The 25,927-nt window shown below is 42.5% G+C and overlaps 1 protein-coding gene across 1 annotated transcript in view; it reads left to right on the top strand.

The window, feature by feature from the left end:
- Positions 1 to 17,517, top strand: part of WDR75 (WD repeat domain 75) — a 229,790-nt gene extending 212,273 nt beyond the window's left edge. The window contains exon 21 of the mRNA XM_044304669.1: positions 17,227 to 17,517. Coding sequence (XP_044160604.1) covers positions 17,227 to 17,431 — 205 coding nt within the window. The 3' untranslated portion in view covers positions 17,432 to 17,517. The remainder of the gene's footprint in view (positions 1 to 17,226) is intronic.
- The last annotated feature ends 8,410 nt before the right edge of the window (positions 17,518 to 25,927 follow it).

Genomic DNA, 25,927 nt, shown 5'->3' with positions numbered 1-25,927 from the left:
CCAAAATCAAGACATCCAATAAAATTAAAGCTATCCGACTAAGAAATGGTAAATTCTCCTCCGGTGAGAAAGACATTATTTTGGGAATTTAAGGATTACTTTTCCTCCTTATATAAATCTGAGAAACTGGGAGAACCGTGATCTCCAGGTATTCTTTCAAAGCATTTCTCTCCCTGTGTTATCGGAGGATGTGCAGAAATCTGAAAAAACAGAGGTGCTAGTGTTCCCCTATAAAGCTCAGATGGTGTAGGAGGAGGGAAGGGAATAGCACAGGGGCGGCAAGGGAGCAGTATTGTCAATTGGATGGGTGGAAGTGAAGGTGAAACATTTGGGTCAGCAGGAGAACTTTTTTATAATGTGGACATATAGTTTAACAGAAGATATTTAAAATGGATAAATAGCTGTAATGCTGTAGGGGTATTAAAATGTTATAACGAATGGGGGATTTGCTTCACCAGGGAAGGAGGTATAGGATAAGCATAAAACACCTATACCCTCTCTTCCCCCGCCGAGATCGCTCGTCAGATGTTATGAACTAGCCTCCACATCCCAAAAGAACGACAACCAAGGTTCCAAATTAAGAGTTCTTTATTAGGTCAAAAAGCTCAATGCGTTTCGGGGTATATTCCCTTTCTCAGGAGCAGTGTAAAATATAACATATAACAGAGGGATGCACATTTGCCAAGTATATATCTGTGTGTCAATTTGGCATTAATTGGCTAGGAATTCTGGCAGGGAGTGGAAGTGGGCGGAACGTCACTTCCGGTCCTCCGAACTTTATCTTATGCCCAAAATATGTAAAAAAAATATACACTTACCGAAAGAATTATTAGGAACACCTGTTCTATTTCTCATTAATGCGATTAATGCGATTATCTAGTCAACCAATCACATGGCAGTTGCTTCAATGCATGTAGGGTTGTGGTCCTGGTCAAGACAATCTCCTGAACTCCAAACTGAATGTCAGAATGGGAAAGAAAGGTGATTTAAAGGGACACTGACAGACCCAATAACCATAATTAGCTGTACATATCCATGCACAGGTCTTCTAATGTGCATTTAAAACATATAAGTATCCCCCCTGTCCACATTATGAATACTGCAAACTCGTGTTTTATAACCTGAAGTAATCCCTGTTCTTTCTGCCCAAGGGGCGGGGTTTCAGCTTCTCTTGTGCCCAGAGAAGCTGAAACCCCGCCCCTTGGGCAGAAAGAACAGGGATTACTTCAGGTTATAAAACACGAGTTTGCAGTATTCATAATGTGGACAGGGGGGATACTTATATGTTTTAAATGCACATTAGAAGACCTGTGCATGGATATGTACAGCTAATTATGGTTATTGGGCCTGTCAGTGTCCCTTTAAGCAATTTTGAGCATTGCATGGTTGTTGGTGCCAGACGGGCCGGTCTGAGTATTTCACAATCTGCTCAGTTACTGGGATTTTCACGCACAACTATTTCTAGGGTTTACAAAGAATGCTGTGAAAAGGGAAAAACATCCAGTATGCGGCAGTCCTGTGGGCAAAAATGCCTTGTTGATGCTAGAGGTCAGAGGAGAATGGGCCGACTGATTCAAGCTGATAGAAGAGCAATGTTGACTGAAATAACCACTCGTTACAACCGAGGTATGCAGCAAAGCATTTGTGAAGCCACAACACGCACAACCTTGAGGGGCGGATGGGCTACAACAGCAGAAGACCCCACTGGGTACCACTCATCTCCACTGCAAATAGGAAAAAGAGGCTACAATTTGCACAAGCTCACCAAAATTGGACTGTTGAAGACTGGAAAAATGGTAGAGTCCGAATTTGGCGTAAACAGAATGAGAACATGTATCCATCATGCCTTGTTACCACTGTGCAGGCTGGTGGTGGTGGTGTAATGGTGTGGGGGATGTTTTCTGGGCACACTTTAGGCCCCTTAGTGCCAATTGGCCATCGTTTAAATGCCACGGGCTACCTGAGCATGGTTTCTGACCATGTCCATTCCTTCATGACCACCATGTACCCATCCTCTGATGGCTACTTGCACCATGTCACAAAGCTCGAATCATTTCAAATTGGTTTCCTGAACATGACAATGAGTTCACTGTACTAAAATGGCCCCCACAGTCACCAGATCTCAACCCAATAGAGCATCGTTGGGATGTGGTGGAACAGGAGCTTCGTGCCCTGGATGTGCATCCCTCAAATCTCTATCAACTGCAAGATGCTATCCTATCAATATGGGCCAACATTTCTAAAGAATGCTATCAGCACCTTGTTGAATCAATGCCACATAGAATTAAGGCAGTTCTGATGGCAAAAGGGGGTCCACCACCGTATTAGTATGGTGTTCCTAATAATTCTTTAGGTGAGTGTATATGTAATTAATAAAAAGTAATGATGGTAGATGGTGAAAGAATTTAAATATAAGGTATGTGGGTGAAAGGATGTGCTCCACGGTGGAACGCATACGCTGGGCTCCGGGGTGTGACCAAGGAGCGCATGTGATGATGAATCCCTGTTGCGTTCCACAATGGAGCGCACATCCAGAGAGTGGCAGGGGCTGACTGTGGACCTGCATTGCGTTCCACTGTGAAACGCTTAATGGGGTGAGGGAGGCGGGGCCCACCGCAATCCACAGTGGAACGCATGGGCACCAGAACGATCATGATGATAGATTTTTCGTGTTGGAGTGGGCGAATGTGTATATAGTGGGCATAAGGTCATATAAACTGTCACTTTATTAGTAAAATTATTGGCCTATATGATTTGAAGACAAATAAGTATGTATATAAATACACTGATCAGATCTGACAAATATGTAAATACAATGGGCACAATATAAAATATCACTAGTTCATAGATAAATACATAAACTAATCCGATCTGACAAATATTTTATATTGTGCCCATTATATATACATATCACTAATTCATATGGGCTAAAACTTTTCTAGTCATTGAGTGGTATACTCTATAGGCAATTAAACTAAAGTATATAAAATTATGAAAGTAAAATAAATATATCCAGTGGATATACAAAAATATGCTCATGCATATACAGTCCTGATCAAAAGTGAAACCACTTGAAAAATGGCAAAAAAATATATTTTACATTGTTGGATCTTAACAATGTTCCAAGTAGAGCTTCAACATGCAACAAGAAGAAATGAGAGTAAGACAAAATATTTTTTGAGCATTCAATTAATTGAAAATAACGATTAAACTGAAACAGGCTGTTTTTCAGCTGATCCAAATTTTAGGACCACATGCCTTTTTAAAAGGCCAAATCTGTGCAAAGATGTAGATTCATTGTCATTTTCTGTCAGGTAGTCACACGTTGTGATGGCAAAGGCAAAAAAACTCTCCCTTTAACGTGGTCGGGTTGTTGAACTGCATAAGCAGGGTCTCACAGCGCACCATCGCTGCTAAGGGGGGGATGCAGTAAGACAGTCATTTGGAATTTCTTAAATGTTCCTGAGGATTATGGAACAAAAAAGTCAAGTGGAAGACCCAAAAAAATTTCACCAGCACTGAGCCGGAGGATCCATTTGGCTGTCTGTCAAGACACTGGACGATCCTCGACCCAAATTAAGGCCCTTACTGGTACTGACAGCAGCCCCATAACCATCAGACAGCATCTGAGACTGAAGGGCTTCAAAAACAGAAAATGTTTTCAAAGACCTCTCATTGAACGCCACAGAACTGCTCGTTTGGACTTTGGAAGAGGGCACCAAACATGGGACATTCAAAGGTGGAAGAAAGTTTTATTCTCTGATGAGAAATGTAACCTTGATGGTTTCCAGCGTTATTGGCATGACACCAGCCTGAGATGACACCCACCTGAGATGTTTTCTACGTGTCACAGTGGAGGGGGCGCCATAATTGTCTGGGGTGCTTTTTCCTTCAGTGGAACAATGGAGCTTCAGGAAGTGCAGGGGCGTCAAACTGCCGCTGGCTATGTCCAGATGTTGCAGAGATCATTCCTCATGACTGAGGGCCCTCGTCTGTGTGGTAACGACTGGGTTTTTCAACAGGACAACGCTACAGTACACAATGCCCGCAGGACAAGGGACTTCTTCGAGGAGAATAACATCACTCTTTTGGCCCATCCTGTGTGTTCCCCTAAATCCAATTGAGAACCTTTGGGGATGTTTACAAAAATTGTCAACAGTTCCAGACAGTAGATGGCCTTTGTGCTGCCGTCTTCACCACTTGGAGAAATGTTCTAACTCTCCTCACGGAAACGCATGCTGAAACGAATTTTTGAAGTGATCAGCCATAACGGCGGAGCTACTCATTACTGAGTTCATGTTTGGAAGTTGGATTTCTGTTTTGGGGGGTTTATTTATTTATATTTTTTTTGAGGTGTGGTCCTAAACTTTTGATCAACTGAAAAACAGCCTGTTTCAACTTATTCGTAGTTTTCATTAACCACCTCAGCTCCCCTAGCTTAAACACCCTTAATGACCAGACCACTTTTTACAATTCTGCACTACACTACTTTCACCGTTTATTGCTCGGTCATGCAACTTACCACCCAAATTAATTTTACCTTCTTTTTCTTCTCACTAATAGAGCTTTCATTTGGTAGTATATTCATTTTTCACTTTCACTTGTAAATTTTTTTAAAATAAATACATTTCTGTATACATTTTTCTCTAAATTTATTGTTCTACATGTCAATGATAAAAAAAAATGTTTCGGTTTAAGTTATAGCGTTTACAAACTATGGTACAAAAATGTGAATTTCCGCTTTTTGAAGCAGCTCTGACTTTCTGAGCACCTGTCATGTTTCCTGAGGTTCTCCAATGCCCAGCCAGTAGAAAACCCCCACAAATGACCCCATTTGATAAAGTAGACACCCTAAGGTATTCGCTGATGGGCATAGTGAGTTCATAGAACTTTTTATTTTTTGTCAAGTTAGCGGAAAATGATTTTTTTTTTTTTTCTTAGAAAGTCTCATATTCCACTAACTTGTGACAAAAAATAAAAACTTCCATGAACTCACTGTGCCCATCACAAAATACCTTGGTGTGTCTTCTTTCCAAAATGGGATCACTTGTGGGGTAGTTATACTGCCTTGGCATTTAAGGGGCCCTAATGCATGAGAAGTAGTTTGAAATCAAAATCTGTAAAAAATGGCCTGTGAAATCCGAAAGGTGCTCTTTGGATTGTGTCCCCTTTGCCCACCTAGGCTGCAAAAAAGTGTCACACATGTTGTATCGACGTACTCAGGAGAAGTTGGGGAATGTGTTTTGGCGTGTCATTTTACATATACCCATGCTGGGTGAGATAAATATCTTGGTCAAATGCCAACTTTGTATAAAAAAATATAAATGGGAAAAGTTGTCTTTTAGAGAAATATTTCTTTCACCCAGCATGGGTATATGTAAAAAGACACCCCAAAACACATTGCCCAACTTCTCCTGAGTACGGCGATACCACATGTGTGACACTTTTTTGCAGCCTAGATGCACAAAGGGAACCAAATTCCTTTTAGGAGGGCATTTTTAGACATTTGGATCCCAGACTTGTTCTCACGCGTTAGGGCCCCCTAAAATGCCAGGGCAGTATAAATACCCCACATGTGACCCCATTTTTAAAAGACACCCCAAGGTATTCAATGAGGGGTATGGCGAGTTCATAGTTAATTATTTTTTTGGCACAAGTTAGCGGAAATAGATTTATATTTTTTTTTTCTCACAAAGTCTCCCTTTCTTCTAACTTGGGACAAAAAGTTTAATCTTTCATGGACTCAATATGCCCCTCAGCCAATACCTTGGGGTGTCTTCTTTCCGAAATGGGGTCACATGTGGGATATTTATACTGCCCTGGCATTTTAGGGGCTCTAAAGCGTGAGAAGAAGTCTGGAATATAAATGTCAAAAAAATTTAAGCATTTGGATTCCGTGAGGTGAGTTCATGTGAGATTTTATTTTTTGTCACAAATTAGTGGAATGAGACTTTGTAAGAAAAAAAAAAAAATCAATTTCCGCTAACTTGTGCCAAAAAAATGTCTGAATGGAGCCTTACAGGGGGGTGATCAGTGACAGGGGGGTGATCAATGACAGGGGGGTGATCAGGGAGTCTATATGGGGTGATAACCCCCCTGTCATTGATCACCCCCCTGTAAGGCTTCATTCAGACGTCTGTATGTGTTTTGCGGATCGGATCCGTAAAAGACATACGGACGTCTGAATGGAGCCTTACAGGGGGGTGATCAATGACGGGGGTGATCAGGGAGTCTGTGACAAACTCCCCTCTTTTGAGGTTGCCACGACTGCTTGGAGAGGACTACTTGCCAGCCTCTTACCATGTGATTATGGTCCCATGTTGTATGCACTGGTTTTATGCAATAGCGGCATAGTTATATAAGTTCATGTAATTTTCTATCTTTGGAATTGTATTGTATGTTATGTGAGGGTACCCAGATAGCTAATTTTTGTGTATTCGTGTAGTCTGAGTGCCATTTACCTAATAATATGCACTCAGACTTGAGCTATCTGGGGATATGTTAAATGTCTGTGTTTACTGTAAGGGTTGTGACATTGTATGTTTAGATGGTGATTTCTGTCCTGTTGTCTCCACATGTGTATTGGCGATTTCCCTTTGTCCTGAGAGATAATTGAATTGATCTTCGGGTGTCTCCAGGGCAGAGAGGAGGAAACCATGATGCATTGTGGGGATGTATTGGGTCGGTGTATCCTGAATTGCTGCATATCTGTCCTGTGTCACAGTCTTCCTTCTGGTCCCCTAGGCCTAGGGGAGTGTCCACCAGATGGGGACCTGCATAAATACGGGCGGGTAGCCCTCAATAGAGAGTTTTTGTTTTACTCTTTATCATATTGAGGCTGGTGTTTGGGTAACTGATCAACACTGGGGGATTGCTATGCGCTGAAGATTTACTATACTCCCCTGGCATAACTACTAGCTCTTTTGTAAGAGCTGTTCCTGCTCTCTGGCTGTAGGAGAGGTTCACCCACTGGAGCCTTGTCGTAGGTCCGGGGTGGGTAGGAGATGGTGAGGCCTCAACCAAGCTTCGGCGGTTCGTGGGGTCTGCAGTGCGTATGGTGTTAAGTGGAGTGCTTGGAGTCCTCGAAGCACTAGGAGCATCATTCGACGGAGGTACCCGGTCGGGGTGCCAGGAGTTCCGTTACATAAGTCTATATGGGGTGATCACCCCCCTGTAAGGCTCCATTCAGACGTCCGTATGTGTTTTGCGGATCCGATCCATGGATCCGCAAAACACATACAGACCTCTGAATGGAGCCTGATGGGGTGTGATCAGGGAGTCTATATGGGGTGATCACCCCCCTGTAAGGCTCCATTCAGACGTTCGTATGTGTTTTGAGGATCCGCGGATCCATGGATCGGATCCGCAAAACACATACGGACGTCTGAATGGAGCCTGACAGGGGGGTGATCAGGGAGTCTGTATGGGGTGATCACCCCATATACACTCCCTGATCACCCCCTTGTCATTGATCACCCCCCTGTAAGGCTCCATTCAGACGTTCATATGTGTTTTGAGGATCCGCGGATCCATGGATCGGATCCGCAAAACACATACGGACGTCTGAATGGAGCCTGACAGGGGGGTGATCAGGGAGTCTGTATGGGGTGATCACCCCATATACACTCCCTGATCACCCCCTTGTCATTGATCACCCCCCTGTCCATTCAGACGTCCGTATGTGTTTTGCGGATCCGTGGATTGCCAAAACACTGACACCGCGGATCCGCAAAACACATACGGACATCTGAATAGAGCCTTCCAGGGGGGTGATCAACGACAGGGGGGTGATCAGGGAGTCTATATGGGGTGATCAGGGGGTTAATAAGGGGTTAAGTGACAGGGGGGGGGGGTGTAGTGTAGTGGTGTTTGGTGCTACTTTACAGAGCTGCCTGTGTCCTCTGGTGGTCGATCCAAGTAAAAGGGACCACCAGAGGACCAGGTAGCAGGTATATTAGACGCTGTTATCAAAACAGCGTCTAATATACCTTTTAGGGGTTAAAAAAATTGCATCTACAGCCTGCCAGCGAATGATCGCCGCTGGCAGGCTGTAGATCAGCTAGTTTACCTGCACTTCCTCTGAACGTGCGCGCCTGTGTATGCGCGTTCACAGGAAATCTCGCGAGATGACGCCCCGGCGCTTTCAGGAGGAATAACAGGGCCGCCGCAAAGACGCAATCCTGCGTGCGGTGGTCCTCTACTGATTAAATTGAATGCTCAAAAATCGTTTTATCTCGCTCCCATTTGTTCTTGTTGCATGTTGAAGCTCTACATGGAACCTTGTTAAGATCCAGCCATGCTAAATATGATTTGTTTACATTTTTCAAGTGGTCTTAAACTTTTGATCAGGACTGTAGTAGTATATAGTGAGGTCCTGCCCCTTTGTTTTACAGGTACTTAATGAATCTTGGGATGTGGGTAGATTCCCCCCCCCCCCCCCCCCCCCCTCCTATCTCTCTCTGAGGCAATAATTACCCTGATTACCTCCTTACTTAATACTGACTACAAAATTTGCGCTAGAATCTTGGCAAATAGACTTAAAAGGATAGCTATAGTGAATATCCATCTGAGCAAAGAGGACAGTTCCATCCTGTCACTAGATGCTGCTAAGGCATTTGACAGGGTGGAATGGAAATTCCTATGACGTACAATGGAAAAAAAATGAACATATGTAGGATGTAATTTTATTTGATGGGTTAAGCTCCTATATAATCAGTCTTCAGTTAGAATAAACCTTAATGTTTCATGGTCTGATCCTTTTTATTCATTTCGGCGAACTATAATAGGCTGCCCTTTTCTCCTGTCCTTTTTGCTATTTTTTGGAGCCCCTCGCATGTCGAATAAGATCGGATGAAAATATTCAGGGGTTTGGGGGCAGGGATTTATATGACAAAATAAGCTTATATGCAGATAATGTGCTAATCTTAAAAGACGGCTATTTAGCACTTCCCTATGTTATAAAAGCAATTGATGAGTTTGGTTCTTTCTCAGGTTATGAGGTGAATTGGTCTAAGTAGTCTTTATTGCTCCCCTTAAATAGACAGCACCTTATTAAAGAAGCTAAAGTTGTGATACTGGCTATTATTTGGTGACCCAGATTCAGTGGTTTATCTGTAGCTCGAATATAATAGTTTATCTTCTCACAAGGGAATTTCCAGGTCCACAACGAGATTTATGTAGTATTCTGGAAACAGGATTTCTGGGAATAAGAGGAAAACAATGCATCATTAGTAGGGCCATTCATATGGTCTGGAATAAAGTTAAACTGATATTCGGGATCTCCTATTCACTTAATTTCACTCCTTTTATGGCACAATTTCAATCTCAGGGAATTTGTTGATTGAAGATCTTAGGTTTTGGGAAAAGTTAGGAATCACTCGGGTTGCTCATATTGTTTCTTTAGAGTATATTAAAAATATTGAGGATCTACAGTACAGACTAAAAGTTTGGACACCTTCTCATTCAAAGAGTTTTCTTTATTTTCATGACCATGAAAATTGTAGATTCACACTGAAGGCATCAAAACTATGAATTAACACATGGAGCTATATACATAACAGAAAAGTGTGAAAGAACTGAAAATATGTCTTATTCTAGGTTCTTCAAAGTAGCCACCTTTTGATTTGATTACTGCTTTGCACACTCTTGGCATTCTCTTGATGAGCTTCAAGAGGTAGTCACCTGAAATGGTCTTCCAACAGTCTTGAAGGAGTTCCCAGAGATGCTTAGCACTTGTTGGCCCTTTTGCCTTCACTCTGCGGTCCAGCTCACCCCAAACCATCTCGATTGGGTAGAGGTCCGGTGACTGTGGAGGCCAGGTCATCTGGTGCAGCACCCCATCACTCTCCTTCATGGTCAAATAGCTCTTACACAGCCTGGAGGTGTGTTTAGGGTCATTGTCCTGTTGAAAAATAAATGATGGTCCAACTAAACGCAAACCGGATGGAATAGCATGCCGCTGCAAGATGCTGTGGTAGCCATGCTGGTTCAGTATGCCTTCAATTTTGAATAAATCCCCAACAGTGTCACCAGCAAAGCACCCCCACACCATCACACCTCCTCCTCCATGCTTCACGGTGGGAACCAGGCATATAGAGTCCATCTGTTCACCTTTTCTGTGTCGCACAAAGACACAGTGGTTGGAACAAAAGATCTCAAATTTGGACTCCTCAGACCAAAGTACAGATTTCCACTGGTCTAATATCCATTCCTTGTGTTCTTTAGCCCAAACAAGTCTCTTCTGCTTGTTGCCTGTCCTTAGCAGTGGTTTCCTAGCAGATATTCTACCATGAAGGCCAGATGCACACAGTCTCCTCTTAACTGTTGTTCTAGAGATGTGTGTGCTGCTAGAACTCTGTGTGGCATTGAGCTGGTCTCTAATCTGAGCTGCTGTTAACCTGCAATTTCTGAGGCTGGTGACTCTGATGAACTTATCCTCCGCAGCAGAGGTGACTCTGTGTCTTCCTTTCCTGGGGCTGCTTTTTTCTTGCCACAATACAAATTCTAACAGTCTATTCAGTAGGACTATCAGCTGTGTATCCACCAGACTTCTCCACAACGCAACTGATGGTCCCAACCCCATTTATAAGGCAAGAAATCCCACTTATTAAACCTGACAGGGCACACCTGTGAAGTGAAAACCATTTCAGGTGACTACCTCTTGAAGCTCATCAAGAGAATGCCAAGAGTGTGCAAAGCAGTAATCAAAGCAAAAGGTGGCTATTTTGAAGAACCTAGAATATGACATATATTTTCAGTTTTCATACTTTTTTGTCATGTATATAATTCCAAATGTGTTAATTCATAGTTTTGATGCCTTCAGTGTGAATCTACAATTTTCATAGTCATGAAAATAAAGAAAACTATTTGAATGAGAAGGTGTGTCCAAACTTTTGGTCTGTACTGTATGTGGGGATAAAGCAGTCCACGGGTTAATTTTAGATATGCACAATTAAAAACAGTAAAATAACTTATCCTTAGTGCTTAAGGCGGCATGCCTTAAGCACTAAGGATAAGTTATTTTACTGTTAATGCACATATTCACTGATTTTTGTTATAATCACAAAGAGAATGAGGTGCCAATCGCACAAATTTATAGAAAAATAAAGGACTAGGAACTATTATAAAGTTCAAAAGTGAGCTTAAATGGGGACAAGAGATCGGGACTAACAATACACTTAATTGGGAGATCATATATAAAAACGTCAAAATGACTTCACTATCTAGTAATCATAGGTTAATCCTGTTTAATATCCTCCATCGCTTATACTATACCTCGGCTATGTTATCTAAGATCTGCAAAAATTCGGTTAATAGCCTGAGGTGTAAAAGTGAACAGGCAGATTTTCTTCATTTGATTTGGGCCTGTCCCATTATTTTGATTTTTTTGGGGGTAAGGTCTTTGATAAGCTCAGTAATGGGACCGCATGTAAGCCAACAATTCTGTAGCTGTCCTCGGTTCTCCCGCCCTTCCCTCCCTCTCCTCAATACTCAAGGTCGAGAGGATCTCTTTTGGATGAAGGCATTGTTACTAGCCAGAGTAACAATAGTTAGAAATTGGGGATCTAATGGACATCTTGATATAGAAGAGTGGACACACCTACCGGTAATTAGTAAGGTTAAGAATTATGAGAGATTTGCCATTCAATAAAACTGTCTGTCAGAAAATAAAATGGGGAAAAAAACCTGGGCATATTGGACTTAGGAATTCTACCGTCCCATATCTTTTACTACGACTATACTTTCTGGTGCTCTGTGGTTGACCCCTCTGATTGGGAAGAATGGTCCATGTTCCGTGGCCCCCTAGACAGCGTGGGAGGGGATGGGGTATTAATGAGAGTTTTGGTTACATCGCAATGACCTTTAAGACTTAGAACGTCCATGGTATTGTCTGTTCGGTCAACCGTGATGTTCTATTCTGAATTTGTATGCTTATTATTTTAATGTTATTTTATAAAAATGTTTTTAAAAAAAAGCTGTTTTTGTTTAACCTTTTCCCCTAAAAATATATTACGTTATTTAATACACTATATACACCCCAAAATGGTTCCTAAAAACCTACAACTCATCTCGCAAAAGAAAAAATTAAAGTTATGACTGCTGGTACACAGAGGGGGAAAATGTTACTGGTCCTTAAAGCTAAGGCCTCTTTCACACTTGCGTTGTCCGTATCCGGCGTGTACTCCACTTGCCAGAATTACACGCCGGATCCGGAAAAACGCAAGTGTACTGAAAGCATTTGAAGACGGATCCGTCTTCAAAATGCTTTCAGTGTTACTATGGCACCCAGGACGCTATTAAAGTCCTGGTTGCCATAGTAGGAGCGGGGGAGCAGTATACTTACAGTCCAAGCGGCTCCCGGGGCGCTCCAGAGTGACGTCAGAGCGCCCCATGCGCATGGATCATGTGATCCATGCGATCACGTCATCCATGCGCCTGGGGCGCCCTGACGTCACTCTGGAGCGCCCCGGGAGCCGCACGGATGGTAAGTATGCTGCTCCCCGCTCCCCACTACAGTTTACCATGGCTGCCAGGACTTTAGCATCCCGGCAGCCATGGTAACCATTGAGAAAAAGCTAAACGTCGCATACGGCAATGCGCCGAAACGACGTTTAGCTTAAGTCCGGATCAATGCCTTTCAATGGGCATTCATTCCGGATCCGGCCTTGCGGCAAGTGTTCCGGATTTTTGGCTGGAGCAAAAAGCGCAGCATGCTGCGCCATTTGCTGCGGCCAAAAAACGTTCCGTTCCGGAACTGAAGACATCCTGATGCACCCTGAAGGACGGACTGCCCATTCAGAATGCATTAGGAAAATCCTGATCAGTATTCTTCCGGCATAGAGCCCCGACGACGGAACTCTATGCCGGAAGACTATAACGCAGGTGTGAAAGGGCCCTAAAATGAGTTATGTTACGAAGGGGTTAAAAACGCAGTTGTGTGCCAAAAAGATTTGCTTCAGACACGCATTAAAAATCTAAAATTGTAAATTTTGGGAGCTCTTTTCCATATTTTTTTTTTGTACTGTTATGAGGTTAAACCGTCATTTGTTTTAATTCTATGTATTATGTACAATCCTGATGAAGGTGCCAGTCTGGTCCTGTAATGCTTTAATTCTTACTGCATCAGAATAAAGCATCTACTGACCAGTATCCAGCTTTCCAAGGATCTGATGAATCCTGCAGAGCACCAAAATTCCTATTTTCTACATATTCGCCAGTTAAGTCTACTTTCACACTGCCGTTTTGGCTTTTCTATTGTGTCATGGGCTCTCGCAAGCGGTCCAAAGTGGATCAGTTTTTCCCCAGTGCATTCTGAATGGAAAAGGATCCGTTCAGAATGCATCCGTTTCCTCAGTTCTGTCTCCATTACGATTTGCCGGCGGACACCAAAATGCTGCTTGCTGAGCCAAACGTATCTGTTCTGACACACAATGTAAGTCAATAGGGACGGATCCGTTTTCTTTGACACAATCTGGCACAATAGAAAACAAATCCGTCCTCCATTGACTTTCAACGGTGTTCAATACGGATCCATCTTGGCTATGTTAAAGATAATACAAACGCATCTGCTCTGAACGAATGCAGACGTTTGTATTATCTGAACGGATCCGTCTGTGCAGATCCATGACGGATCCGCACCAAACGCGAGTGTGAAAGTAGCCTAAGCCTCTGTGCACACTTGTGTCATGATTTCTTTACCATTCTATCAGTTTACGAAACAAAAAGAGAAATCGAAACCTAACCAAAACATAACTGACGTCAGTGGAAACCGTTTGGAAAACTGGTGGTGGTCAAATAAGTGTACAAATATTGCACGGCTAGATCGCCGCTAGCATGTCCGCAATATATGTGTCCTATAGGGCTGTCTGGTTTTAATTTCTTTAAAAAAGGATTTTATAGATATGTAAATGAGTGTTGAATGTGTCCAAGGGGCTGTACTAACCTTACTTGTGCCCAGCCACGCTCGCCTGTGAAGGAGCCCAGTACCGCCTATGTCTCCTCCTTTCATCAACGATAGAGAGCCGTAATCTCACGATGCGCAGTTCTTTCCCTGAGGCTGATGCCAGCACATAGAAGGAACACTATACCGGCACTGCGCATGCGCAAGCTCGCGGCTATCAATCGTTGATGAAAGGAGGAGACAAAGGCGGTGCCTGGCTCCTTCACAGGCGGGCGTGGCTGGGCACAAGTAAGGTTAGTACAGCCCCTTGGACACATTCAACACTCATTTACATATCTATAAAATCCTTTTTTAAAGAAATTAAAACCAGACAGCCCTATAGGACACACATATTGTGGACATGCTAGCGGTGATCTAGCCGTGCATGTCCGTATCTCTATAGCCCCAAACCTGATGACAGAATCCCTTTAAAGGGAAACTGTCACCGTGATTTTGTGTATAGAGCTGAGGGCGTGGGTTGCTAGATGGCTGCTAGCACATCCGCAATACCCAGTCCCCATAGCTCTGTGTGCTTTTATTGTGTAAAAAAAATAAGATTTTATACATATGCAAATTAACCTGAGGAGTCCAGTCCCTGAGAAGAGTGAATGTAATCTTCTCATCAATGATTGTATTTGTGCGCTATCCCCTGTCTTCTAATTTTAACTGTGTGATGTGACCAACTCTGATCTCCAACTGACACAGGACAAAAGGTCTGTTACTTCTCTATTCCTTCCTATGAGACTGACATTGAGGCTCCCATAGGAATACATAGAGAAACTGACTTCCATAAGATGCTGTGTTATTTGGAAAGTCTGATATATCCTCCATACTACCGTACAAATGTATGGGCACCACGGAGGTCTTTGTGATCTTGCTGCAGATATTGCGAGACTTGCTTCTTCTCGCAAATATGACGTTACACTTTGCTTATGCGCATAAATTACTGTGTCCAAATCCGAAGCTGAACTATTCTTCTTTAGAGGCACAAAGCAGAGTTCAGCTTCGGATTTTGACACTGTAATTTATATGCATAACCGAAGTGTCACGTCATAGACGTGAGACAAAGTAAGTCTCGCGATATTTAAATCAAGATCTCAAAGACCACCACGGACCTCATGCATTTTAAAGTAGTACGGAGGCTATATTGTTAATGAAGTTTTCGAACTAATAGGGGTTGGATACAGCAGTCCGAACCTGATTCACTCAACACTAGTTGATCAGATTGATCAGATAAATTGCAATTATTGTAAAGCCATTCCTTGCCATGAAAAGTAACAACCCCAAAAATGTATTTTACTGCCCATTTCAGCCCAGCCACGTAAAGAGGACCTTTCACTAGTTTAAAAACTAACTATATCAGTGGGCAGAGTGGCGCCCAGAGGTCCCCCTGCACTTACTAGTATGTCTGGGCGCCGCTCCGTCCGCCCGGTATAGGCTCCGGTGTCTGCAGCATCCTCTGTTGTACTGGGTGGAGTTTTTGTATTAGGGTTGTCCCTTGCTGCAGCGCTGGCCAATCGTAGCGCACAGATAGGTCCTCAGTATCTGATCGGTGGGGGTCCAACCCCGGGACCTCCACTGATCAGCTGTTTGAGAAGGCATCAGTATTCCTGTCAGTGCTGCCACCCTCTTCTGCTTTTCCTAGGCCAAGTGATGGCACATTCATGTGTCACATGACATAGGAGCAGCTCAGCCCCATTCAGCTCAGGAGCGCCACTGCCTTCTCAAAACAGCTGATTGGTGAGGGTCCCAGGTGTCGTACCCCTACTGATCAGATGCAAAGTGAACAGTTTCATCGCATCTAAATTCACTTCAGTACAATCACAGTTGCCTTTTCTGTTGGAGTATTTGGAGATCTTCCTGTTGGGTTTCCTTAGGCTCTGAAACTTAGGGTACTTTCACACTTGCAGCAGAGGATTCCGGCAGGCAGTTCTGTCGCCGGAACTGCCCGCTGGATACGGCAATACAGACGCAAACTGATGGCATTTGTCAGACTGCTCAGGATCCTGATCTGTATGACAACTGCATTGAAATGTCGGATCCGTCTCTCCGGTGTCATCCGTAAAAACAGATTCGGCTTGCCGAAACACTCGGGGCTGGATCTGGCATTTATGCATTTCAATGGGAAAAAATGCCGGCATTCCGGCAAGTGTTCTGGAATTTTGGACGGAGATCAAACCGCAGCATGCTGCGTTATTATCTCTGTCCTGAAAAGTAAAAAAGACTGAACTGAAGACGTCCTGATGCATCCTGAATGGATTGCTCTCCATTCAGAATGCATTAGGATAAAACTGATCAGTTCTTTTCCTGGTATTGACCCCCTGTGACTGAACTCAATGCCGGAAAAGTGTGAAAACACTAGTGTGAAAGTACCCTTATAGCGCAATTATTGTGCTGGATCAGTAGAAAAACATAATATCTGCTCTTAAAGGGGTTGTCTCATCTGCACTGTTGACTGACCTTTCTCCGCCGCAGCACCCTGCTACCTGAATCTTTTACCAACGATGTGATATTACTGGCAGGTGGCGCACTGTTGATGTTGTCGCGTGTTGCTTTCAACTATGTGGAATAAAGGAGCATTTTTGTTTATGTAGGTGCAGGACTACAATTTTTTTTTATTTTTCCCCCATCTAAGACTATAGATTGACAGACCTATTGCTCTGCTCTTTCTGTAATTTTCATAAACCTATATGGAGACAGCAGCACATATGTGCTGACGCTTATCTATTCAGTCTGAAGGTTTCTTTCAGGCCTCCCAAAGCCACAAAAGCGGAATATCTTATGGCTATGCTAAAACGTTCACCTATACGAAAGAAAGACGAGACAGAGGGGATATGATAGAAACTTTTAAATACATAAAGGGAATCAACAAGGTAAAAGAGGAAAGAATATTTAAAAGAAGAAAAACTACCACAAGAGGACACAGTTTTAAATTAGCGGGGCAGAGGTTTAAAAGTAATATTAGGAAGTATTACTTTACTGAAAGAGTAGTGGATGCATGGAATAGCCTTCCTGCAGAAGTGGTAGCTGCAAATACAGTGAAGGAGTTTAAGCATGCATGGGATAGGCATAAGGCCATCCTTCATATAAGATAGGGCCAGGGGCTATCCATAGTATTTAGTATATTGGGCAGACTAGATGGGCCAAATGGTTCTTATCTGCCGACACATTCTATGTTTCTATGAAAACAAACATGTTTTGCTGTTTCTTACCATTTGACTTTAAAAGTAAGATTAATATGCACAAGTTCCCAAAAAGTAACATGATATTTCTATTGTTTTATACAGTGTAGACAATGATGGCAATGATTTAGACAGGGAGAGTGAGAAAACAGAAGAGGACTCTGATGAAGATCTGTACAAATCTACAGAAATCCAAGATCCTACTCTGACTGGATGTTCTTATGCAAGTCCCCTTAAACGTCTAAAATCTGAAGATAAGGAACTAAGAAAGATAAGAAAGAAGGATTTTACCTGGGTGACAGCTTTGTAATATACTATGTTGTAAAAATATTCTAAATTTGTTGTAGAATTATTATTTTTTTTTTTAATAAAGCTTAAAATGACATTTCCCCTTAATCGATGACTAATATCAATGTGCCTATTATGTATACAAACTTACTTCCTTGTCTGAAATAATAATGTATCATTTGCTTGTCTTTTCAACTTCCATAAGGACTAGGACACATACGTTGTGTGGCTCCCGCATTTCGTGGACCAAGCACTCTGACGCAAACTCAAAATCTCATACTGATTTATGATGCTGTTGAGTTCCTTCCTGACAGTCGGTTCACTGTATTGTACTCATGGTATTGTGGGTACGCAATAGCGGAAACGCACACTCGTGATGCTGTGAGTTCAGGTTAGAGAAGCAGTGTATGGTCCAGGAAATTAGACCAGCACATGGAGCATGTTTCTGGACCGAACATGCTTGTGTGAAACTGGCCTAAGGGCTCTTTCACACTTGCGTTCTTTTGTTCCGGTATAGAGTTCCGTCGTCGGGGCTCTATGCCGGAAGAATCCTGATCAGGATTATCCCCATGCATTCTGAATGGAGAGAAATCCGTTCAGGATGCATCAGGATGTCTTCAGTTCAGGACCGGAACGTTTTTTGGCCGGAGAAAATACCGCAGCATTCTGCGCTTTTTGCTCCAGCCAAAAATCCTGAACACTTGCCGCAAGGCCGGATCCGGAATTAATGCCCATTGAAAGGCATTAATCCGGATCCGGCCTTAAGCTAAACGTCGTTTCGGTGCTTTACCGGATCTGACGTTTAGATTTTTCTGGATGGTTACCATGGCTGCCAGGACGCTAAAGTCCTGTTTGCCATGGTAAAGTGTAGTGGGGAGCAGTATACTTACCGTCCGTGCGGCTCCCGGGGCTCTCCAGAGTGACGTCGGGGTGCCCCACGCGCATGGATGCCGTGATCGCACCACTCCCCACTACTACTATGGCAACCAGGACTTTAATAGCGTCCTGGCTGCCATAGTAACGCTAAACGCATTTTGAAGACGGATCCGTCTTCAAATGCTTTCAGTTCACTTGCGTTTTTCCAGATCCAGCGTGTAATTCCGGCAAATGGAGTACGCGACGGATCCGGACAACGCAAGTGTGAAAGAGGCCTAAGGGGGATTTTACACTGGTGTTTACCCTTTTAACTCCCATTACATAAAATGAGATGAGGGAAAAAAAAATCCTCTTCCTTATTATTATGACACACTTATTGCGAGCACTTTTATTTTAAGCTTTTTAAATGAGGGTAGTGTTGCACTATTAACGTGATGTCATAACGACTTCAAAATAAAACAGACGTAAAGGTGGGCAACGTCTAGCTGTAAATGTATTTTAGACTCCTTTGTCAAATGTGGTTGAAATTGCAGGTGTAAAATGGAATTCAAAAGGTCCGAAAATTCCAAAGGTACAAGGTTTATTAAGAGTTTGGCCTTTTTTTTAGCGGCCCAATCTAAGTGTCTTCTGCAGCAGATAGCAGGTGCTTTGCTCTCCCATGACAACCAGAGCTCCTGCTCTAATCCCTCAGATCGGCAGAAGCACTTATCCGAGCCATTTAACCACTTAAATGCCATGCACAATAGCATCCGAATAGCAACAGCATCGAATAGGCATACAGAAGGAGTGGACTTTGCTATTGACATTGCTAGATGTGCACAGCATTGCAGTCGAAAGCCTCATCAAGGCCCAAGCCTGTAAGCCATGTTTCCTATCTGGCTGCACCTCTCTGCTGCAGCCTTCTGGTGACAGTATAGCACGGACCATGTAATTCTTTCATATTGCTTAATTCCTTAGTGACCACCCATACATGTTTTTTACGGCAGTCAATACGGGGGCCTTGGGCTGGAATGCTGCCTTTTTACAGCGGCACTTCAGTCAAAGCTAGAGCTATAAGAAAGCGCAGGAGCTCCATACTCACAGCTACCAGAGGTACCTGAGGGCTCAGGGCAGTGATCAGAGACCGTGACAACCGATTATCGAAAATGCCGGCAGCAGAGCTGCTAGCATTAAACTTTCTTCCTCCTTTAATGTAAGAGAGGAGGGGGAAAGTCTCTGGTGCTAGGATTGGGTTCCCCAGCTTCCCCATAAGGTAAAACCGGGTCCTGATTCTCACCCCACCGCCCAGACAAAGATGGCGGCGGTGGTCCGGCACATGCGTACACTATATGCCAGCCACCTCCCCTGCACTAGTTCTCTCTCCTCAGGAGAGAAGAGAGAGTAATTATGCCCTGATCGGGTGGCCCCCAATTTTTTAAATTTTTTTTTATGATTCACCTATAAAATAAAATACACAATGGCGCAGACATGCGCACTAGTTACTGTGCCGAATATCTGCATTCAGCACAGTAACCATCAGGGACCATTACTATTTGTCCCTGATCATGTGTCATGGGTTCCACTACCTGGGTTCCTGCTTCTTCATTTGCCCCTCCCCCAGTGCCCCAATTTTTATCTACTCCCCAAATTAATGTGGACGTCACCCCTCAGTGCAGTGTTCTGTGAGGATAGAGAGCGATCAGACTTCTGTCCTGGCTGTGCGATTTTACTGTAAAAAAAAAAAAAAGGAAAAATCAATTCATAAACTGTCCATCCATAACTGGCGGGTAGTGGGCGTCCGTGAGTAAGTGACTGTTTCAGTTTGTCAGTGGACGTTTGTCATTAGGCGTCAGTTGCCACCTTTCATTAGGGAACGTGTTTCCATCTGTTGCTGGCGGTCAGAGGGTATATGTTACTGTGAATCTGTCAGTGGGCATCTGTTAGGGTCCGTCCATAATTGTCAGTCAGTGGACGCACCGCTACCTAACATTTTTACTTTTAATTTTTTAGTATGGGATATATATATATATATATATATATATATATATATATATATATATATATATATATATATATAAATAATTTTTTTTTTCTTTCCAAACTTTATAATAAATAAAAAAATGGCTTGACGATTCAGAGCAGGCATATGAATTCCTATGCTCTGACAGCTCTGAATCTGACACCGCTTCAGAGCAGGAAATAGCTCCGCTTCCATCCCCAGACATAGCCCTATGGTGATAGAAGTCGCCACCTCATCTCATTCACCACCCAGTGTTCCCGTCCCATCCACTACTTGGGTTCCTGCTTCATTTCCCCCCCCCCCCCCCCCCAGTACCCCAATTTTTAGCTACTCCTCAAATTAATGTGGATGTCACCAATTGGAATTGTGCAGCAGACTAATCTGTACGCCACACAGTTTGCTGTATAAAACCCCACATCTATCTATATAGGAAGGTTGATCCCCACAAGTGTCCCTGAAAGTAAAACATTTTTGGGGCTTGCCCTTATGTAAAAAAAATAAATAATCTCGACCCCCTGTTTGCAGCAGTTATGTCCCGAAACCACTGTGAAGCCCTAATGTGGTTTATGCATTTTTCAGATAATTTCCCCCCTAGATCTGGCCCAGCCTATGACCGGCTAAATAAATTGAGACCCCTTATTTCCCTCCTTATGCCTCTTTCACACGGGCGTCGTGGGTGAGGGCCGAATGCGATGCAGGTGCGTTCAGGGAAAATCGTGCGAGTATGAATGTGGTACCTGATGTCCCGAACCCGGACTTCTTCACTGAAGTTTGGGTTAGGTGTTCTGTAGATTTTATTATTTCCCTTATAACATGGTTATAAATGAAAATAATAGCATTCTTAATGCAGAATGCTTACTAAAATGTAGATTGAGGGATTAAAAAATAAACTCTCCTGATCCACTTTATCGCGCAGCCGACAGTCTTCTTTCAGGGACTGAAAAAGTACCTATGATGACATAATCGCGCTCACCACACGGTTAGTGTTGTGACGTCAGTGCAGGTCCTGCTGAATGATGATAGAAGGATCTTATATCTTCATTCAGCAGGACCTGCGCTGACGTCGCCACACTCACCGTGTGGTGAGCGCGATTATGTCATCATCGGTACTTTTTCAGTCCCCGAAAGAAGATTATGGTGGATGAGGCGAGTTCATTTTTTTTAACCCCTCAATCACCATTTTAGTAAGCATTCTGTATTAAGAATGCTATTTTAATTTATAACCATGTTATAAGGGAAAATAATACAGTGAATAGACTTTAATGTGGTCCGGGGTTGCTCATCCCTATCATCTTCTAGCAACCATGCATGAAAATCACACCGCATTTGCACTTGCTTGCGAATGCTTGCGATTTTCACACAGACCCATTAATTTTTATGGGGCTTGCGTTGTGTGAAAAACGCTGAATCTAGAACCTACTGTGATTTTTCATGCAATGCACAAGTGGTGCGTGACAAACATCGCTCATGTACACAGCCCCATTGAAAAGAATAGGTCAGGATTCAGTGCTGGGGCAATGCTTTAACCTCACGCATTGCACGTATGCGGAATACTCCCCCGTGTGAAAGGGGCCTTAGGGATTCATTCTTAAAATAATATACCCCCGATAAATCTGTGGTCTGGCTACATCTGTGGTCTGTATGTTTATGAAGGCAGACACTCCCAACTTAACCCCCCAGGCTGCCACCAAATTATTGGGACATCAGGAAAAATGGTGTGATCTATTGGCGCCATTCCTACACAAAGGGTTCCCAGAGTACACCGATTAATTTTTACACCAGCATACCCCTTTTTAAATCCCTCCATGCTGCAAAACATGGGCTTGTGGGACAGTCTGTAAAAATAAAGTAGGATACCCACAACCGCTGGTGTCCAAGCGTTTGGAGAAAGCAACATTATTCGCCCTTGCAAGTGACCAGCTGCTTGCAGTGAAGTGGATGTCTGCTCACCATTGATCGTGCAGACACCACAGTGGCAATTCAGGAAAGGGGGGGGGGCTACTGCTGAGAAATACAAACCGGTCTGTGTGACAGATTATAATAAATTCATAATATAATACCAGGCCCTGTTTTTTCGTGAAGCGAAAAAACAGGGCTTGGTATAAAAAGATAGCAATCAGATTCCTATAAAACTATAATAGTTTTGCTTTATTTAAAAAGGCCCAAGGAACCCCCAGGTTCTAAGAGAAGGTGGTTAAGAGTCTACTGTTTGAGTCCCCCGCACCTGGGCAAGCCTTTGAATCTGAGGACGTTCGAAGGCTTTCAGAATGCCACTTCTCTCACCCAGTCACTGCCAGCAAGACATATGCTCAGAAATTATGTCGGGTGTGTAGCAAACATGGAAGGAGGATGGACACCCGATTGTACTGCCCCAGTTGCCCATCGCAACCAGGCCTCTGCAATGAGACATACCATATGGTTGCTGATTATTTATTTTGTTTAATACCAAAATGAGTTTAGTTTGTGGGCCCTTCCATGGAGGCAGGGATCCTTTTGGGGTGCGTTGTGGAGCAAATTTATTCCATTGTCTGAAAAGGAAAATATATTTTTTTTACCTTTTCAGATTTTTCTTAATTTTCATCATTTCACACACAGCTGCTTAATTCCATTCACATTACTGTATTGGGATATTGGCATGATATTTTTATATTTGAAGGATCTCTAATGATTGAGTTGTTCCTCAACCAGTCACTAAGGGCTTTATTCATTTTTTTTAATTTTGTGGCCGCCTTACACCCCAAAACACTTCTAGAAATACTGTCATCATTTTGGGAATTGGTGATCCATTACTGTTCCTACAGATGGTTTTGGACACTGTCCTTTTATATATTCTGTAGGTCAGTGTTTCCCAACCAGTGTGCATACAGCTGTTGCAAAACTACAACTCCCAGCATGCCCGCACAGCCAAATGCTGTCCGGGCATGCTGGGAGTTGTAGTTTTGCAACAGCTGGAGGCTCACTGGTTGGGAAACACTGCTGTAGGTGACTAGTTGATAGTGTGCATAGCGGTTTCTACCTTGCCGGGCAGGGGCCTGTTATGGTGCACCTCGTCACTTAGCATGTTCGTCTCTCAGTTAAGGATTGATGGGGCTAAAGAGACGTTGTACGACAAGTCACTGTTCTTGAATGCCAGCTTGTCATTAGCTTGTTATTATAGCCCTATTGGTGTTCTTGTATCTTGTAAACAAACTGGAATTTGCAACATAGTTGGAGACATTGTGCTCCGTTTTCTTGGGCATATTGCCTTTCACTACACAGTTTTTTTTTCTGCAATAAGTAATTATATGTCAGACCAGAACGCTGCTCACAACAGCATCCGAATGACAGAATTGTGGGACAACTGCTTTGTTAGTGAGACAGTCATATGTACAGGCAAATGCTTTTTTTTTAGAAATCTGCCTCCCTTATAAGTGCACAGCTTCATCTGTATGCGCCGCAAAAATTAGAATGTGGCGGATTTCTAAAACGGTAAAAGGGTTACCCATCTAAAAATATTTTTTTCCTGTGAAAATTTTATTTTAAGAAAATCATATATACTAATTTCATCGTATAATAATTTAGTACTCGGCATGCTCACTACACCACTAGGTGCATGCTTTAAGGGATCTAGTTTTAAAATTATTTTTCCAGCTAAACGCCATTGAACGTGTGTAATGGGTCCTGAACCATTTTCAATTAAAGATTAGAGCCACATTGTGGATATTTCTGAAGACAAGAGAAATTGGATGATACATTTTGGGGTGTACTTTATTTTAGTTTGCAAAGTACCAAAAAACTGCTTTTTAAATTGACACTTTTGTGTAAAAATGAAAAAAAAAAAAAGTCACCTGCTTAGCATTTATTTTTTCAAAAACTGTGGAGTAAAAAAACTCACTATTCCCCTAAATGAATTCCTTCAGGGGTCTAGTTTTAAAAATGGGGTTCATTTATGGGGGATTCCATCATTTTGGCAGCTTAATGCCATAACATGTGTGCAATGGGGCCTGAACCATAGCCACCAGGTTCTCCTTTGTTTGGGCCCTGCCCTGTGTTAAGACATATAAGATTAGGGCCACAATGGGAGAATTGGGGTGATATATTTTGGGGCGTACTTCACTTTCATGTGCTCTGTGGAAAAGAAAACTGCCTTTAAATTGATACTTTTGTGTAAAAAAAATAAAAATGTTCACCTGCTTAGTATTAATTTCTGCAAAAAACTAGGGGGTCTAAAAGCTCGCTATACCCCTAGATGAAAACCTTAGGGGGCCTAGTTTTTAAAATGGGGTCATTTATGGGGTTTTCCTATTGTTTTGGCATCTCAACGCCATTGCAAGTATGCAATGGGGCCTAAAACATTTTCAAGCACATTTTGTGTTCTGAAAGCCCCTGGGTGCTCTGCCGTTTGTCAAGCCATAAGATTAGGACCACAAAGGGAATATTTCTGAAGACAGGAGAAATGGGGTGATACATTTTGGGGTGTACTTCATTTTCATGTGCTCATATTTTTTTTTTCTACAGTCTTTAAATTGACAGTTTTGTGTAAAAAATGAAGTATTTTTTTTAACCTGCTTAGCATTCATTTCTGCAAAAACTGGGGGCTCTAAAAGTTCACTATACCCCTAGATTATCAGTTAAGGGGTCTAGTTTTCAAAATGGGGTCACTTTTGGGGTGGTTCTATTATTCTGACACTTATAAGCCTCTGCAAACGTGGCTTGTTGCAGGAAAAAATATGTCCATCAAACATTTTAAAATTAGTTAAAATGGTAAGTCTCCTAAATAAAAAAAAGTTTTTTTTTTATAGGTGCAGCCAAAATAAAGTAAAGATGTTGGAATAAAATATGGAAATATGAAAAATATTGAATAGTATTTATGTATGTGAAATATTGCAGTTGAAAATAGGAAAATATGAAAGTAACAGTGATTTCCAAAATCTGGCTTGGTCACTAAGGAGTAAAGGAGAATCATAGAAATGTTCAAAAGATTGCTTATGAAAGTCTCTTTGTTAAGGGCTCTTTCACATCTGCGTTATTTTCTTCCGGCATAGGGGCTCTATGCCGGAAGAATCCTGATCAGTTTTATCCTAATGCATTCTGAATGGAGTGAAATCCGTTCAGGATGTCTTCAGTTCCGGACCAGAAGTTTTTTTGGCCGGAGAAAATACCGCAGCATGCTGCACGGATCCGTCTTCAAATGCTTTCAATACACTTGCGTTTTTCCGGATCCGGCGTGTAATTCCGGCAAGTGGAGTACACGCCGGATCCGGACAATGCAAGTGTGAAAGAGGCCTAAGCTGTTAAATGGTTAAAAAAAATTCTAAAAAAATTTCTAAAGTTTATAAAAAAAAATCCAAGTATTAAAAAATAACATACATTTCCATAAAAAAAAGCTTTTCAGTAGTAGAAGAAAACTCCAATAAATCTCTATGTATTTGGTACTGCAACATCCCCAACGACCCACACTACACAATTCTCATGTAATTTATCCTGTACAGTCAGTGATTCTGTAAAAAAAATAAAAAATAAAAGCAAAAGCTGGAATTGTTGCTTTTCTGCCTATTCAGCACCAAAAAAAAAAAAAGTGTATTTCAGGATTATGATTTAGACTGCATGGGAGCTCGCTAAGTCGTGCTAGGCCTTCCTCTGTCATCCAAATCTAAACTATTT

Source organism: Bufo gargarizans, chromosome 8 (assembly GCF_014858855.1).
Source record: "Bufo gargarizans isolate SCDJY-AF-19 chromosome 8, ASM1485885v1, whole genome shotgun sequence".
NCBI lineage: Eukaryota > Metazoa > Chordata > Amphibia > Anura > Bufonidae > Bufo > Bufo gargarizans.
This window is presented reverse-complemented; position numbering and strand designations above follow the sequence as displayed.